Genomic DNA, 19,213 nt, shown 5'->3' on the forward strand with positions numbered 1-19,213 from the left:
ACATTAACCCTGTCAGTACTCTGTACCTTCTACATTAACCCTGTCAGTACTGTTGATATCTCTGTACCTTCTACATTAACCCTGTCAGTACTGTTGATGTCTCTGTACACCTTCTACATTAACCCTGTCAGTACTGTTGATGTCTCTGTACCTTCTACATTAACCCTGTCAGTACTGTTGATGTCTCTGTACCTTCTACATTAACCCTGTCAGTACTGTTGATGTCTCTGTACCTTCTACATTAACCCTGTCAGTACTGTTGATGTCTCTGTACCTTCTACATTAACCCTGTCAGTACTGTTGATGTCTCTGTACCTTCTACATTAACCCTGTCAGTACTGTTGATGTCTCTGTACCTTCTACATTAACTCTGTCAGTACTGTTGATGTCTCTGTACCTTCTACATTAACCCTGTCAGTACTGTTGATGTCTCTGTACCTTCTACATTAACCCTGTCAGTACTGTTGATGTCTCTGTACCTTCTACATTAACCCTGTCAGTACTGTTGATGTGTCTGTACCTACTACATTAACCCTGTCAGTACTGTTGATGTCTCTGTACCTTCTACATTAACCCTGTCAGTATTGATGTCTCTGTACCTTCTACATTAACCCTGTCAGTACTGTTGACCTGTACCTTCTACATTAACCCTGTCAGTACTGTTGATGTCTCTGTACCTTCTACATTAACCCTGTCAGTACTGTTGATGTCTCTGTACCTTCTACATTAACCCTGTCAGTACTGTTGATGTCTCTGTACCTTCTACATTAACCCTGTCAGTACTGTTGATGTCCATGTACCTTCTACATTAACCCTGTCAGTACTGTTGATGTCCATGTACCTTCTACATTAATGTCAGTACTGTTGATGTCTCTGTACCTTCTACATTAACCCTGTCAGTACTGTTGATGTCCATGTACCTTCTACATTAACCCTGTCAGTACTGTTGATGTCCATGTACCTTCTACATTAACCCTGTCAGTACTGTTGATGTCTCTGTACCTTCTACATTAACCCTGTCAGTACTGTTGATGTCTCTGTACCTTCTACATTAACCCTGTCAGTACTGTTGATGTCTCTGTACCTTCTACATTAACCCTGTCAGTACTGTTGATGTCTCTGTACCTTCTACATTAACCCTGTCAGTACTGTTGATGTCTCTGTACCTTCTACATTAACCCTGTCAGTACTGTTGATGTCTCTGTACCTTCTACATTAACCCTGTCAGTACTGTTGATGTCTCTGTACTCTTCTACATTAACCCTGTCAGTACTGTTGATGTCTCTGTACCTTCTACATTAACCCTGTCAGTACTGTGATGTCTCTGTACCTTCACATTAACCCTGTCAGTACTGTTGATGTCTCTGTACCTTCTACATTAACCCTGTCAGTACTGTTGATGTCTCTGTACCTTCTACATTAACCCTGTCAGTACTGTTGATGTCTCTGTACCTTCTACATTAACCCTGTCAGTACTGTTGATGTCTCTGTACCTACCTACATTAACCCTGTCAGTACTGTTGATGTCCTGTACCTTCTACATTAACCCTGTCAGTACTGTTGATGTCTCTGTACCTTCTACATTAACCCTGTCAGTACTGTTGATGTCCATGTACCTTCTACATTAACCCTGTCAGTACTGTTGATGTCTCTGTACCTTCTACATTAACCCTGTCAGTACTGTTGATGTCTCTGTACCTTCTACATTAACCCTGTCAGTACTGTTGATGTCCATGTACCTTCTACATTAACCCTGTCAGTACTGTTGATGTCTCTGTACCTTCTACATTAACCCTGTCAGTACTGTTGATGTCTCTGTACCTTCTACATTAACCCTGTCAGTACTGTTGATGTCTCTGTACCTTCTACATTAACCCTGTCAGTACTGTTGATGTCTCTGTACCTTCTACATGAACCCTGTCAGTACTGTTGATGTCTCTGTACCTACATTACCTGTTGATGTCTCTGTACATTAACCCTGTCAGTACTGTTGATGTCTCTGTACCTTCTACATTAACCCTGTCAGTACTGTTGATGTCTCTGTACCTTCTACATTAACCCTGTCAGTACTGTTGATGTCTCTGTACCTTCTACATTAACCCTGTCAGTACTGTTGATGTCTCTGTACCTTCTACATTAACCCTGTCAGTACTGTTGATGTCCTGTACCTTCTACATTAACCCTGTCAGTACTGTTGATGTCTCTGTACCTTCTACATTAACCCTGTCAGTACTGTTGATGTCTCTGTACCTTCTACATTAACCCTGTCAGTACTGTTGATGTCTCTGTACCTTCTACATTAACCCTGTCAGTACTGTTGATGTCTCTGTACCTTCTACATTAACCCTGTCAGTACTGTTGATGTCTCTGTACCTTCTACATTAACCCTGTCAGTACTGTTGATGTCTCTGTACCTTCTACATTAACCCTGTCAGTACTGTTGTTGTACCTTCTACATTAACCCTGTCAGTACTGTTGATGTCTCTGTACCTTCTACATTAACCCTGTCAGTACTGTTGATGTCTCTGTACCTTCTACATTAACCCTGTCAGTACTGTTGATGTCTCTGTACCTTCTACATTAACCCTGTCAGTACTGTTGATGTCTCTGTACCTTCTACATTAACCCTGTCAGTACTGTTGATGTCTCTGTACCTTCTACATTAACCCTGTCAGTACTGTTGATGTCTGTACCTTCTACATTAACCCTGTCAGTACTGTTGATGTCTCTGTACCTTCTACATTAACCCTGTCAGTACTGTTGATGTCTCTGTACCTTCTACATTAACCCTGTCAGTACTGTTGATGTCTCAGTATGTACCTTCTACATTAACCCTGTCAGTACTGTTGATGTCTCTGTACCTTCTACATTAACCCTGTCAGTACTGTTGATGTCTCTGTACCTTCTACATTAACCCTGTCAGTACTGTTGATGTCTCTGTACCTTACTGTTGATGTCTCATTAACCCTGTCAGTACTGTTGATGTCTCTGTACCTTCTACATTAACCCTGTCAGTTGATGTCTCTGTACCTTCTACATTAACCCTGTCAGTACTGTTGATGTCTCTGTACCTTCTACATTAACCCTGTCAGTACTGTTGATGTCTCTGTACCTTCTACATTAACCCTGTCAGTACTGTTGATGTCTCTGTACCTTCTACATTAACCCTGTCAGTACTGTTGATGTCTCTGTACCTTCTACATTAACCCTGTCAGTACTGTTGATGTCTCTGTACCTTCTACATTAACCCTGTCAGTACTGTTGATGTCTCTGTACCTTCTACATTAACCCTGTCAGTACTGTTGATGTCTCTGTACCTTCTACATTAACCCTGTCAGTACTGTTGATGTCTCTGTACCTTCTACATTAACCCTGTCAGTACTGTTGATGTCTCTGTAACCTTCTACTGTTGATTAACCCTGTCAGTACTGTTGATGTCTCTGTACCTTCTACATTAACCCTGTCAGTACTGTTGATGTCTCTGTACCTTCTACATTAACCCTGTCAGTACTGTTGATGTCTCTGTACCTTCTACATTAACCCTGTCAGTACTGTTGATGTCTCTGTACCTTCTACATTAACCCTGTCAGATACTGTTGATGTCTCTGTACCTTCTACATTAACCCTGTCAGTACTGTTGATGTCTCTGTACCTTCTACATTAACCCTGTCAGTACTGTTGATGTCTCTGTACCTTCTACATTAACCCTGTCAGTACTGTTGATGTCTCTGTACCTTCTACATTAACCCTGTCAGTACTGTTGATGTCTCTGTACCTTCTACATTAACCCTGTCAGTACTGTTGATGTCTCTGTACCTTCTACATTAACCCTGTCAGTACTGTTGATGTCTCTGTACCTTCTACATTAACCCTGTCAGTACTGTTGATGTCTCTGTACCTTCTACATTAACCCTGTCAGTACTGTTGATGTCTCTGTACCTTCTACATTAACCCTGTCAGTACTGTTGATGTCTCTGTACCTTCTACATTAACCCTGTCAGTACTGTTGATGTCTCTGTACCTTCTACATTAACCCTGTCAGTACTGTTGATGTCTCTGTACCTTCTACATTAACCCTGTCAGTACTGTTGATGTCTCTGTACCTTCTACATTAACCCTGTCAGTACTGTTGATGTCTCTGTACCTTCTACATTAACCCTGTCAGTACTGTTGATGTCTCTGTACCTTCTACATTAACCCTGTCAGTACTGTTGATGTCTCTGTAACCCTGTCAGTCTGTTGATGTCTCATTAACCCTGTCAGTACTGTTGATGTCTCTGTACCTTCTACATTAACCCTGTCAGTACTGTTGATGTCTCTGTACCTTCTACATTAACCCTGTCAGTACTGTTGTACCTTCTACATTAACCCTGTCAGTACTCTGTACCTTCTACATTAACCCTCAGTCAGTACTGTCAGTTGATGTCTCTGTACCTTCTACATTAACCCTGTCAGTACTGTTGATGTCTCTGTACCTTCTACATTAACCCTGTCAGTACTGTTGATGTCCATGTACCTTCTACATTAACCCTGTCAGTACTGTTGATGTCTCTGTACCTTCTACATTAACCCTGTCAGTACTGTTGATGTCTCTGTACCTTCTACATTAACCCTGTCAGTACTGTTGATGTCCATGTACCTTCTACATTAACCCTGTCAGTACTGTTGATGTCTCTGTACCTTCTACATTAACCCTGTCAGTACTGTTGATGTCTCTGTACCTTCTACATTAACCCTGTCAGTACTGTTGATGTCTCTGTACCTTCTACATTAACCCTGTCAGTACTGTTGATGTCTCTGTACCTTCTACATTAACCCTGTCAGTACTGTTGATGTCTCTGTACCTTCTACATTAACCCTGTCAGTACTGTTGATGTCTCTGTACCTTCTACATTAACCCTGTCAGTACTGTTGATGTCCATGTACCTTCTACATTAACCCTGTCAGTACTGTTGATGTCTCTGTACCTTCTACATTAACCCTGTCAGTACTGTTGATGTTGTACCTTCTACATTAATGTCTGTTGATGTCTCTGTACCTTCTACATTAACCCTGTCAGTACTGTTGATGTCTGTTGATGTCCATGTACCTTCTACATTAACCCTGTCAGTACTGTTGATGTCTCTGTACCTTCTACATTAACCCTGTCAGTACTGTTGATGTCTCTGTACATTAACTTCTACATTAACCCTGTCAGTACTGTTGACCCTGTCAGTACTGTTGATGTCTCTGTACCTTCTACATTAACCCTGTCAGTACTGTTGATGTCTCTGTACCTTCTACATTAACCCTGTCAGTACTGTTGATGTCTCTGTACCTTCTACATTAACCCTGTCAGTACTGTTGATGTCTCTGTACCTTCTACATTAACCCTGTCAGTACTGTTGATGTCTCTGTACCTTCTACATTAACCCTGTCAGTACTGTTGATGTCTCTGTACCTTCTACATTAACCCTGTCAGTACTGTTGATGTCTCTGTACCTTCTACATTAACCCTGTCAGTACTGTTGATGTCTCTGTACCTTCTACATTAACCCTGTCAGTACTGTTGATGTACCTTCTACATTAACCCTGTCAGTACTGTTGATGTCTCTGTACCTTCTACATTAACCCTGTCAGTACTGTTGATGTCTCTGTACCTTCTACATTAACCCTGTCAGTACTGTTGATGTCTCTGTACCTTCTACATTAACCCTGTCAGTACTGTTGATGTCTCTGTACCTTCTACATTAACCCTGTCAGTACTGTTGATGTCTCTGTACCTTCTACATTAACCCTGTCAGTACTGTTGATGTACCTTCTACATTAACCCTGTCAGTACTGTTGATGTCTCTGTACCTTCTACATTAACCCTGTCAGTACTGTTGATGTCTCTGTACCTTCTACATTAACCCTGTCAGTACTGTTGATGTCTCTGTACCTTCTACATTAACCCTGTCAGTACTGTTGATGTCTCTGTACCTTCTACATTAACCCTGTCAGTACTGTTGATGTCTCTGTACATTAACCCTGTCAGTACTGTTGATGTCTCTGTACCTTCTACATTAACCCTGTCAGTACTGTTGATGTCTCTGTACCTTCTACATTAACCCTGTCAGTACTGTTGATGTCTCTGTACCTTCTACATTAACCCTGTCAGTACTGTTGATGTCTCTGTACCTTCTACATTAACCCTGTCAGTACTGTTGATGTCTCTGTACCTTCTACATTAACCCTGTCAGTACTGTTGATGTCTCTGTACCTTCTACATTAACCCTGTCAGTACTGTTGATGTCTCTGTACCTTCTACATTAACCCTGTCAGTACTGTTGATGTCTCTGTACCTTCTACATTAACCCTGTCAGTACTGTTGATGTCTCTGTACCTTCTACATTAACCCTGTTACTGTTGATGTCTCTGTACCTTCTACATTAACCCTGTCAGTACTGTTGATGTTGTACCTTCTACATTAACCCTGTCTACTGTTACCTGTTCTACATTAACCCTGTCAGTACTGTTGATGTCTCTGTACCTTCTACATTAACCCTGTCAGTACTGTTGATGTCTCTGTACCTTCTACATTAACCCTGTCAGTACTGTTGATGTCTCTGTACCTTCTACATTAACCCTGTCCTGTTGATGTCTCTACATTAACCCTGTCAGTACTGCTGATGTTGTACCTTCTACATTAATGTCTCTGTACCTTCTACATTAACCCTGTCAGTACTGTTGATGTCTCTGTACCTTCTACATTAACCCTGTCAGTATTGTTGATGTTGTACCTTCTACATTAACCCTGTCAGTACTGTGATGTCTCTTCTACATTAACCCTGTCAGTACTGTTGATGTCTCTGTACCTTCTACATTAACCCTGTCAGTACTGTTGATGTCTCTGTACCTTCTACATTAACCCTGTCAGTACTGTTGATGTCTGTACCTTCTACATTAACCCTGTCAGTACTGTTGATGTCTCTGTACCTTCTACATTCAGTACCCTGTCATTAAGTACTGTTGATGTCTCTGTACCTTCTACATTAACCCTGTCAGTACTGTTGATGTCCATGTACCTTCTACATTAACCCTGTCAGTACTGTTGATGTCCATGTACCTTCTACATTAACCCTGTCAGTACTGTTGATGTCTCTGTACCTTCTACATTAACCCTGTCAGTACTGTTGATGTCCTGTACCTTCTACATTAACCCTGTCAGTACTGTTGATGTCTCATGTACCTTCTACATTAACCCTGTCAGTACTGTTGATGTCTCTGTACCTTCTACATTAACCCTGTCAGACTGTTGTCTCTGTACCTTCTACATTAACCCTGTCAGTGACTGTTGATGTCTCTGTACCTTCTACATTAACCCTGTCAGTACTGTTGATGTCTCTGTACCTTCTAACATTAACCCTGTCAGTACTGTTGATGTGTCTGTACCTTCTACATTAACCCTGTCAGTACTGTTGATGTCTCTGTACCTTCTACATTAACCCTGTCAGTACTGTTGATGTCTCTGTACCTTCTACATTAACCCTGTTGATGTCTCTGTACCTTCTACATTAACCCTGTCAGTACTGTTGATGTCTCTGTACCTTCTACATTAACCCTGTCAGTACTGTTGATGTTGATGTCTCTGTACCTACCTTCTACATTAACCCTGTCAGTACTGTTGATGTCTCTGTACCTTCTACATTAACCCTGTCAGTACTGTTGATGTCTCTGTACCTTCTACATTAACCTTCAGTACTGTTGATGTCTCTGTACCTTCTACATTAACCCTGTCAGTACTGTTGATGTCTCTGTACCTTCTACATTAACCCTGTCAGTACTGTTGATGTCTCTGTACCTTCTACATTAACCCTGTCAGTACTGTTGATGTCTCTGTACCTTCTACATTAACCCTGTCAGTACTGTTGATGTCTCTGTACCTTCTACATTAACCCTGTCAGTACTGTTGATGTCTCTGTTAACCCTGTCAGTACTGTTGATGTCTCTGTACCTTCTACATTAACCCTGTCAGTACTGTTGATGTCTCTGTACCTTCTACATTAACCCTGTCAGTACTGTTGATGTCTCTGTACCTTCTACATGTCAACTGTTGATGTCCTGTACCTTCTACATTAACCCTGTCAGTACTGTTGATGTCTCTGTACCTTCTACATTAACCCTGTCAGTACTGTTGATGTCTCTGTACCTTCTACATTAACCCTGTCAGTACTGTTGATGTCCATGTACCTTCTACATTCTGTCAGTACTGTGATGTCTCTGTACCTTCTACATTAACCCTGTCAGTACTGTTGATGTCTCTGTACCTTCTACATTAACCCTGTCAGTACTGTTGATGTCCTGTACCTTCTACATTAACCCTGTCAGTACTGTTGATGTCTCTACATTACCTTCTACATTAACCCTGTCAGTACTGTTGATGTCTCTGTACCTTCTACATTAACCCTGTCAGTACTGTTGATGTCTCTGTACCTTCTACATTAACCCTGTCAGTACTGTTGATGTCTCTGTACCTTCTACATTAACCCTGTCAGTACTGTTGATGTCTCTGTACCTTCTACATTAACCCTGTCAGTACTGTTGATGTCTCTGTACCTTCTACATTAACCCTGTCAGTACTGTTGATGTCCATGTACCTTCTACATTAACCCTGTCAGTACTGTTGATGTCTCTGTACCTTCTACATTAACCCTGTCAGTACTGTTGATGTCTCTGTACCTTCTACATTAACCCTGTCAGTACTGTTGATGTAACCCATTGTCAGTACTGTTGATGTCTCTGTACCTTCTACATTAACCCTGTCAGTACTGTTGATGTCTGTCAGTATGTACCTTCTACATTAACCCTGTCAGTACTGTTGATGTCCTGTACCTTCTACATTAACCCTGTACTGTTGATGTCTCTGTACCTTCTACATTAACCCTGTCAGTACTGTTGATGTCTCTGTACCTTCTACATTAACCCTGTCAGTACTGTTGATGTCTCTGTACCTTCTACATTAACCCTGTCAGTACTGTTGATGTCTCTGTACCTTCTACATTAACCCTGTCAGTACTGTTGATGTCTCTGTACCTTCTACATTAACCCTGTCAGTACTGTTGATGTCTCTGTACCTTCTACATTAACCCTGTCAGTACTGTTGTACCTTCTACATTAACCCTGTCAGTACTGTTGATGTCTCTGTACCTTCTACATTAACCCTGTCAGTACTGTTGATGTCTCTGTACCTTCTACATTAACCCTGTCAGTACTGTTGATGTCTCTGTACCTTCTACATTAACCCTGTACTGTTGATGTCTCTGTACCTTCTACATTAACCCTGTCAGTACTGTTGATGTCTCTGTACCTTCTACATGAACCCTGTCAGTACTGTTGATGTCTCTGTACCTTCTACATTAACCCTGTCAGTACTGTTGATGTCTCTGTACCTTCTACATTAACCCTGTCAGTACTGTTGATGTCTCTGTACCTTCTACATTAACCCTGTCAGTACTGTTGATGTCTCTGTACCTTCTACATTAACCCTGTCAGTACTGTTGATGTCTCTGTACCTTCTACATTAACCCTGTCAGTACTGTTGATGTCTCTGTACCTTCTACATTAACCCTGTCAGTACTGTTGATGTCTCTGTACCTTCTACATTAACCCTGTCAGTACTGTTGATGTCTCTGTACCTTCTACATTAACCCTGTCAGTACTGTTGATGTCTCTGTACCTTCTACATTAACCCTGTCAGTACTGTTGATGTCTCTGTACCTTCTACATTAACCCTGTCAGTACTGTTGATGTCTCTGTGATGTCTCTGTACCTTCTACATTAACCCTGTCAGTACTGTTGATGTCTCTGTACCTACTACATTAACCCTGTCAGTACTGTTGATGTCTCTGTACCTTCTACATTAACCCTGTCAGTACTGTTGATGTCTCTGTACCTTCTACATTACCCCTGTCAGTACTGTTTGTCCATGTACCTCTACATTAACCCTGTACCTTCTCATTAACCCTGTCAGTACTGTTGATGTCTCTGTACCTTCTACATTAACCCTGTCAGTACTGTTGATCTATGTACCTACATTAGTATCCCTGTGTAGCCCCTACTAGTATCCCTGTTAGCCCCTACTAGTATGTACCCTACATTTAGCACCTACTAGTATCCCTGTTGATGCACCTACTAGTAACCCTGTTAGTTAGGTTATGTCCTACTAGTATGAACCCTGTCAGTACTAGTGTTCTGTACCTACTAGTAACCCTGTTACTGTTGATGTTCTGTACCTTCTACATAGTATCCCTGTCAGTAGTTGATGTTCTGTACCCTACTATTATCCCTGTCAGTTGTTGGTTCTGTACCTTCTACATTAACCATGTTAGTTGAGGTTCTGTCCCTACATTAACCCATGCTAGCTGATGTTAGCCCCTACTAGTATCCATGCTTCTACATTAACCCTGTCAGTACTGGTTGATGTCCATGCATTACCCTGTCAGTACTGTTGATGTCTCTGTACCTTCCATTACTGGTATCCATAACCCTGTCAGCTGATGTCTCTGTACCTTCTACATTAACCCTGTCAGTACTGTACCCATGCTAGCTAGGTTAGCCCCTACTGGTACCCATAACCCTAGCTGTTGATGTCTGTACCTTCTACATTAACCCTGTCTACTGTTGATGTCTCTGTACCTTCTACATTAACCCTGTCAGTACTGTTGATGTCTGTACCTTCTACATTAACCCCCTACTGGTACCCATGCTAGCTAGGTTAGCACCTACTATCCCTGGTATCCACTGAAGTAGGTTAGGTTGTCCCCCTACTGGTATCCTTCTATTATCCCTAGCTAGGTTAGTCCCTACTGGTATCCATGCTAGCTAGGTTAGCCCCTACTAGTATCCATGCTAGCTAGATTAGCCCCTACTGGTATCCATGCTAGCTAGGTTAGCCCCTACTGGTATCCATGCTAGCTAGGTTAGCCCATACTGGTACCCATGCTAGCTAGGTTAGCCCCTACTGGTACCCATGCTAGCTCGGTTAGCCCCTACTGGTATCCATGCTAGCTAGGTAGCCCCTACTGGTACCCATGCTAGCTAGGTTAGCCCCTACTGGTATCCATGCTAGGTTAGCCCCTACTGGTATCCATGCTAGCTAGGTTAGCCCCTACTGGTATCCATGCTAGGTTAGCCCCTACTGGTACCCATGCTAGCTAGGTTAGCCCCTACTGGTACCCATGCTGGTACCCAGCTAGGTTAGCCCCTACTGGTATCCATGCTAGGTAGCCCCTACTGGTATCCATGCTAGCTAGGTAGCCCCTACTGGTACCCATGCTAGCCCCTACTGGTATCCATGCTAGCTAGGTTAGCCCCTACTGGTATCCATGCTAGCTAGGTTAGCCCCTACTGGTATCCATGCTAGTTAGGTTAGCCCATACTGGTATCCATGCTAGCTAGGTTAGCCCCTACTGGTATCCATGCTAGCTAGGTTAGCCCCTACTGGTATCCATGCTAGCTAGGTTAGCCCATACTGGTATCCATGCTAGCTAGGTTAGCCCCTACTGGTATCCATGCTAGCTAGGTTAGCCCATACTGGTACCCATGCTAGCTCGGTTAGCCCCTACTGGTATCCATGCTAGCTAGGTAGCCCCTACTGGTACCCATGCTAGCTAGGTTAGCCCCTACTGGTATCCATGCTAGGTTAGCCCCTACTGGTATCCATGCTAGCTAGGTTAGCCCCTACTGGTATCCATGCTAGGTTAGCCCCTACTGGTACCCATGCTAGCTCGGTAGCCCCTACTGGTACCCATGCTAGCTAGGTTAGCCCCTACTGGTATCCATGCTAGGTAGCCCCTACTGGTATCCATGCTAGTTAGGTAGCCCCTACTGGTACCCATGCTAGCCCCTACTGGTATCCATGCTAGGTTAGCCCCTACTGGTATCCATGCTAGCTAGGTTAGCCCCTACTGGTATCCATGCTAGTTAGGTTAGCCCATACTGGTATCCATGCTAGCTAGGTTAGCCCCTACTGGTATCCATGCTAGCTAGGTTAGCCCCTACTGGTATCCATGCTAGCTAGGTTAGCCCATACTGGTATCCATGCTAGCTAGGTTAGCCCCTACTGGTATCCATGCTAGCTAGGTTAGCCCATACTGGTATCCATGCTAGCTAGGTTAGCCCCTACTGGTATCCATGCTAGCTAGGTTAGCCCCTACTGGTATCCATGCTTGCTAGTACCTTTGATGTCTCTGTGTATCTTCTTCTCTGAGTGGAGGTATTCCAGACCCTTCAGAATCTCTCTGAGGATGGTGGCGATCTGAGTCTCATCCAGCAACCCCGGCTCCAACTGGAAAAACCACACAACCGCCTCTGTTAGCTAGGACAACTCACACAACCGCCCCTGTTAGCTAGCACAACTCACACAACCGCCTCTGTTAGCTAGGATAACTCACACAACCGCCCCTGTTAGCTAGCACAACTCACACAATCACCCCTGTTAGCTAGGACAACTCAAACAACCGCCTCTGTTAGCTAGGATAACTCACACAACCACCCCTGTTAGCTAGGATAACTCACACAATCACCCCTGTTAGCTAGCACAACTCACACAACCGCCCCTGTTAGCTAGGATAACTCACACAACCGCCCCTGTTAGCTAGGATAACTCACACAACCACCCCTGTTAGCTAGGACAATTCACACAACCGCCCCTGTTAGCTAGGACAACTCACACAACCGCCCCTGTTAGCTAGGACAACTCACACAACCACCCCTGTTAGCTAGGATAACTCACACAATCACCCCTGTTAGCTAGCACAACTCACACAACCGCCCCTGTTAGCTAGGATAACTCACACAACCGCCCCTGTTAGCTAGGACAACTCACACAATCACCCCTGTTAGCTAGGATAACTCACACAACCGCCCCTGTTAGCTAGGATAACTCACACAATCACCCCTGTTAGCTAGGATAACTCACACAACCGCCCCTGTTAGCTAGGACAACTCACACAACCGCCCCTGTTAGCTAGGACAACTCACACAACCACCCGTTAGCTAGCACAACTCACACAACCACCCCTGTTAGCTAGCACAACTCACACAACCGCCCCTGTTAGCTAGGATAACTCACACAACCACCCGTTAGCTAGCACAACTCACACAACCACCCCTGTTAGCTAGCACAACTCACACAACCTGTTAGCTAGGACAACTCACACAACCTGTTAGCTAGCACAACTCACACAACCTGTTAGCTAGCACAACTCACACAACCTGTTAGCTAGGACAACTCACACAACCACCCCTGTTAGCTAGGACAACTCACACAACCACCCCTGTTAGCTAGCACAACTCACACAACCGCCTCTGTTAGCTAGGACAACTCACACAACCGCCCCTGTTAGCTAGCACAACTCACACAATCACCCCTGTTAGCTAGGACAACTCACACAACCACCCCTGTTAGCTAGCACAACTCACACAACCGCCTCTGTTAGCTAGCACAACTCACACAACCACCCCTGTTAGCTAGCACAACTCACACAACCGCCCCTGTTAGCTAGCACAACTCACACAACCACCCCTGTTAGCTAGCACAACTCACACAACCGCCCCTGTTAGCTAGGACAACTCACACAACCACCCCTGTTAGCTAGCACAACTCACACAACCGCCCCTGTTAGCTAGCACAACTCACACAACCGCCCTGTTAGCTAGGACAACTCACACAACCGCCCCTGTTAGCTAGGATAACTCACACAACCGCCCCTGTTAGCTAGGATAACTCACACAACCGCCCCTGTTAGCTAGGACAACTCACACAACCTCCCCTGTTAGCTAGCACAACTCACACAACCACCCCTGTTAGCTAGGATAACTCACACAACCGCCCCTGTTAGCTAGGACAACTCACACAATCACCCCTGTTAGCTAGCACAACTCACACAACCACCCCTGTTAGCTAGGATAACTCACACAATCACCCCTGTTAGCTAGGACAACTCACACAACCGCCTCTGTTAGCTAGGATAACTCACACAACCGCCCCTGTTAGCTAGCACAACTCACACAACCACCCCTGTTAGCTAGGATAACTCACACAATCACCCCTGTTAGCTAGGATAACTCACACAACCACCCGTTAGCTAGCACAACTCACACAACCACCCCTGTTAGCTAGCACAACTCACACAACCGCCCTGTTAGCTAGGATAACTCACACAACCACCCGTTAGCTAGCACAACTCACACAACCACCCCTGTTAGCTAGCACAACTCACACAACCTGTTAGCTAGGACAACTCACACAACCTGTTAGCTAGCACAACTCACACAACCTGTTAGCTAGCACAACTCACACAACCTGTTAGCTAGGACAACTCACACAACCACCCCTGTTAGCTAGGACAACTCACACAACCTCCCTGTTAGCTAGCACAACTCACACAACCACCCCTGTTAGCTAGGATAACTCACACAACCGCCCCTGTTAGCTAGGACAACTCACACAACCACCCCTGTTAGCTAGCACAACTCACACAATCACCCCTGTTAGCTAGGATAACTCACACAATCACCCCTGTTAGCTAGGACAACTCACACAACCGCCCTGTTAGCTAGGATAACTCACACAACCACCCCTGTTAGCTAGCACAACTCACACAACCACCCCTGTTAGCTAGGACAACTCACACAACCGCCCCTGTTAGCTAGGACAACTCACACAATCACCCCTGTTAGCTAGCACAACTCACACAACCGCCCCTGTTAGCTAGCACAACTCACACAACCACCCCTGTTAGCTAGGATAACTCACACAACCGCCCCTGTTAGCTAGGATAACTCACACAATCACCCCTGTTAGCTAGGATAACTCACACAACCACCCCTGTTAGCTAGCACAACTCACACAATCACCCCTGTTAGCTAGGACAACTCACACAACCGCCCCTGTTAGCTAGGATAACTCACACAACCGCCCCTGTTAGCTAGGACAACTCACACAACCACCCCTGTTAGCTAGGACAACTCACACAACCGCCCCTGTTAGCTAGGACAACTCACACAACCGCCCCTGTTAGCTAGCACAACTCACACAACCTCCCCTGTTAGCTAGGATAACTCACACAACCACCCGTTAGCTAGCACAACTCACACAACCGCCCCTGTTAGCTAGGACAACTCACACAACCACCCCTGTTAGCTAGCACAACTCACACAATCACCCCTGTTAGCTAGGACAACTCACACAACCGCCCCTGTTAGCTAGCACAACTCACACAACCGCCCCTGTTAGCTAGGACAACTCACACAACCACCCCTGTTAGCTAGGACAACTCACACAACCACCCCTGTTAGCTAGGATAACTCACACAACCACCCCTGTTAGCTAGGACAACTCACACAACCGCCCCTGTTAGCTAGGACAACTCACACAACCGCCCCTGTTAGCTAGCACAACTCACACAACCTCCCCTGTTAGCTAGGACAACTCACACAACCGCCCCTGTTAGCTAGCACAACTCACACAACCGTCCCTGTTAGCTAGGATAACTCACACAACCGCCCCTGTTAGCTAGGATAACTCACACAACCGTCCCTGTTAGCTAGGATAACTCACACAACCGCCCCTGTTAGCTAGGATAACTCACACAACCGCCCCTGTTAGCTAGCACAACTCACACAACCGCCCCTGTTAGCTAGGACAACTCACACAACCGCCCCTGTTAGCTAGCACAACTCACACAACCGTCCCTGTTAGCTAGGATAACTCACACAACCACCCCTGTTAGCTAGCACAACTCACACAACCACCCCTGTTAGCTAGCACAACTCACACAACCGCCTCTGTTAGCTAGCACAACTCACACAACCGCCCCTGTTAGCTAGCACAACTCACACAACCACCCCTGTTAGCTAGCACAACTCACACAACCGCCCCTGTTAGCTAGGATAACTCACACAACCGCCCCTGTTAGCTAGGATAACTCACACAACCGCCCCTGTTAGCTAGGATAACTCACACAACCGTCCCTGTTAGCTAGGATAACTCACACAACCGCCCCTGTTAGCTAGCACAACTCACACAACCACCCCTGTTAGCTAGCACAACTCACACAATCACCCCTGTTAGCTAGGACAACTCACACAACCACCCCTGTTAGCTAGGATAACTCACACAACCGCCCCTGTTAGCTAGCACAACTCACACAACCGCCCCTGTTAGCTAGGACAACTCACACAACCGTTAGCTAACACAACGTCCACATATCGTCCGACTACTGGTAACATCACTCACCAGATCTAATGCCGAGCCTCCCCCTAGATACTCCATAATGATCCACAGCTTGGCCTCCTGAAGCAGACAAGAGAAGCCAGTTACAGAGGCCCTGTTAGAACAGGGCTGGTTCCTCCAAATCTGAAGCAATAAGATGCCCTGAGAAGCTCTGTCTGGTGGGAGTCAGGAGTCTTTTATCCTGGTTTCATTTGGGATTAAATAGAGAGAAGTGGGAAGTGAGATTAAAATGATGTTAAATCTCTTCCTACTAACATGACGATGGTCCTAAATATCAGCCCGTGGGCCAGATGTCTGCAGGGGAGTAGCACTTTCCCTTCGGTTCTTCTATCTAGTGGCTCTAACTGTTAAGTATCGAGGCCAGAAAAGAGGACACTTCGCTGAAGTATAGTATGTTTAGAGAACAACCTGGAAAAGCCTTCACCAGGGGGGTTTATGGGACAACAGGGGGGTTTATGGGACAGCAGGGGGGTTTATGGGACAGCAGGGGGGTTTATGGGACAACAGGGGGGTTTATGGGACAACAGGGGGGTTTATGAGACAGTGGTATAGAGGTTCAGTGGGACAACAGGGGGGTTTATGGGACAGTGGTTCAGTGGGACAACAGGGGGGTTTATGGGACAGTGGTTCAGTGGGACAACAGGGGGGTTTATGGGACAGTGGTATAGAGGTTCAGTGGGACAACAGGGGGTTTATGGGACAGTGGTTCAGTGGGACAACAGGGGGGTTTATGGGACAGTGGTTCAGTGGGACAACAGGGGGTTTATGGGACAGTGGTAGAGGTTCAGTGGGACAACAGGGGGGTTTATGGGACAGTGGTTCAGTGGGACAACAGGGGGTTTATGGGACAGTGGTATAGAGGTTCAGTGGGACAACAGGGGGGTTTATGGGACAGTGGTATAGAGGTTCAGTGGGACAACAGGGGGTTTGGGACAGTGGTTCAGGGACAACAGTGGTATAGAGGTTCAGTGGGACAACAGGGGGACAACAGTGGGGGTTCAGTGGGACAACAGGGGGTTTATGGGACAGTGGTATAGAGGTTCAGTGGGACAACAGGGGGTTTATGGGACAGTGGTTCAGTGGGACAACAGGGGGTTTATGGGACAGTGGTTCAGTGGGACAACAGGGGGGTTTATGGGACAGTGGTATAGAGGTTCAGTGGGACAACAGGGGTTTATGGGACAGTGGTATAGAGGTTCAGTGGGACAACAGGGGTTTATGGGACAGTGGTTCAGTGGGACAACAGGGGGTTTAGGACAGGTTCAGTGGGACAACAGGGGGTTTATGGGACAGTGGTTCAGTGGGACAACAGGGGGGGGTTTATGGGACAGTGGGACAGCAGAGGGGTTTATGGGACAGTGGGTTCAGTGGGACAACAGGGGGTTTATGGGACAGTGGTTCAGTGGGACAACAGGGGGTTTATGGGACAGTGGTTCAGTGGGACAACAGGGGGGTTTATGGGACAGTGGTATAGAGGTTCAGTGGGACAACAGGGGGGTTTATGGGACAGTGGTTCAGTGGGACAACAGGGGGGTTTATGGGACAGTGGTATAGAGGTTCAGTGGGACAGCAGGGGGTTTATGGGACAGTGGTTCAGTGGGACAGCAGAGGGGGTTTATGGGACAGTGGTATAGAGGTTCAGTGGGACAACAGGGGGGTTATGGGACAGTGGTTCAGTGGGACAACAGGGGGTTTATGGGACAGTGGTTCAGTGGGACAACAGGGGGTTTATGGGACAGTGGTTCAGTGGGACAACAGGGGGTTTATGGGACAGTGGTATAGAGGTTCAGTGGGACAACAGGGGGGTTTATGGGACAGTGGTATAGAGGTTCAGTGGGACAACAGGGGGGTTTATGGGACAGTGGTTCAGTGGGACAACAGGGGGGTTTATGGGACAGTGGTTCAGTGGGACAACAGGGGGGTTTATGGGACAGTGCTATAGAGGTTCAGTGGGACAACAGGGGGGTTTATGGGACAGTGGTTCAGTGGGACAACAGGGGGGTTTATGGGACAGTGGTATAGAGGTTCAGTGGGACAGCAGAGGGGTTTATGGGACAGTGGTATAGAGGTTCAGTGGGACAACAGGGGGTTTATGGGACAGTGGTTCAGTGGGACAACAGGGGGGTTTATGGGACAGTGGTTCAGTGGGACAACAGGGGGTTTATGGGACAGTGGTATAGAGGTTCAGTGGGACAACAGGGGGGTTATGGGACAGTGGTATAGAGGTTCAATGGGACAACAGGGGGGTTTATGGGACAGTGGTTCAGTGGGACAACAGGGGGGTTTATGGGACAGTGGTTCAGTGGGACAACAGGGGGTTTATGGGACAGTGGTTCAGTGGGACAACAGGGGGTTTATGGGACAGTGGTATAGAGGTTCAGTGGGACAACAGGGGGGTTATGGGACAGTGGTTCAGTGGGACAACAGGGGGGTTTATGGGACAGTGGTATAGAGGTTCAGTGGGACAACAGGGGGGTTTATGGGACAGTGGTATAGAGGTTCAGTGGGACAACAGGGGGGTTTATGGGACAGTGGTATAGAGGTTCAGTGGGACAACAGGGGGTTTATGGGACAGTGGTATAGAGGTTCAGTGGGACAACAGGGGGTTTATGGGACAGTGGTATAGAGGTTCAGTGGGACAACAGGGGGGTTTATGGGACAGTGGTATAGAGGTTCAGTGGGACAACAGGGGGGTTTATGGGACAGTGGTATAGAGGTTCAGTGGGACAACAGGGGGGTTTATGGGACAGTGGTATAGAGGTTCAGTGGGACAACAGGGGGGTTTATGGGACAGTGGTATAGAGGTTCAGTGGGACAACAGGGGGGTTTATGGGACAGTGGTATAGAGGTTCAGTGGGACAACAGGGGGGTTTATGGGACAGTGGTTCAGTGGGACAACAGGGGGTTATGGGACAGTGGTTCAGTGGGACAACAGGGGGGTTTATGGGACAGTGG

The 19,213-nt window shown here is 46.0% G+C and overlaps 1 protein-coding gene and 1 long non-coding RNA gene across 9 annotated transcripts in view; one reads left to right on the forward strand and one right to left on the reverse strand.

The window, feature by feature from the left end:
• The window catches only part of LOC127929122 (serine/threonine-protein kinase 24-like), a 75,982-nt gene that overhangs the window by 40,199 nt on the left and 16,570 nt on the right, over positions 1-19,213 (reverse strand). For all 5 annotated transcript variants that reach the window (XM_052516659.1, XM_052516658.1, XM_052516657.1 and 2 more), the window contains exons 4-5: positions 16,262-16,318; positions 12,199-12,307 (exon numbers count right to left, since the gene is read on the reverse strand). In XM_052516659.1, the coding sequence (XP_052372619.1) occupies positions 12,199-12,307; positions 16,262-16,318 (166 nt within the window). The remainder of the gene's footprint in view (positions 1-12,198; positions 12,308-16,261; positions 16,319-19,213) is intronic.
• LOC127929123 (uncharacterized) lies at positions 16,891-19,155 on the forward strand. 4 transcript variants are annotated; one of them, XR_008133290.1, is made up of 4 exons: positions 16,891-16,928; positions 18,203-18,282; positions 18,713-18,792; positions 18,887-19,155. It is a non-coding gene; the product is annotated as an uncharacterized LOC127929123 (long non-coding RNA). The 4 variants fall into 4 exon arrangements; XR_008133288.1 differs by lacking the exon at positions 16,891-16,928 and adding an exon at positions 17,094-17,163; XR_008133291.1 differs by lacking the exon at positions 16,891-16,928 and adding an exon at positions 17,374-17,411.

The sequence above is a fragment of the Oncorhynchus keta genome, unplaced genomic scaffold (assembly GCF_023373465.1).
Source record: "Oncorhynchus keta strain PuntledgeMale-10-30-2019 unplaced genomic scaffold, Oket_V2 Un_scaffold_5439_pilon_pilon, whole genome shotgun sequence".
In the NCBI taxonomy this organism is placed as follows: Eukaryota; Metazoa; Chordata; class Actinopteri; order Salmoniformes; family Salmonidae; genus Oncorhynchus; species Oncorhynchus keta.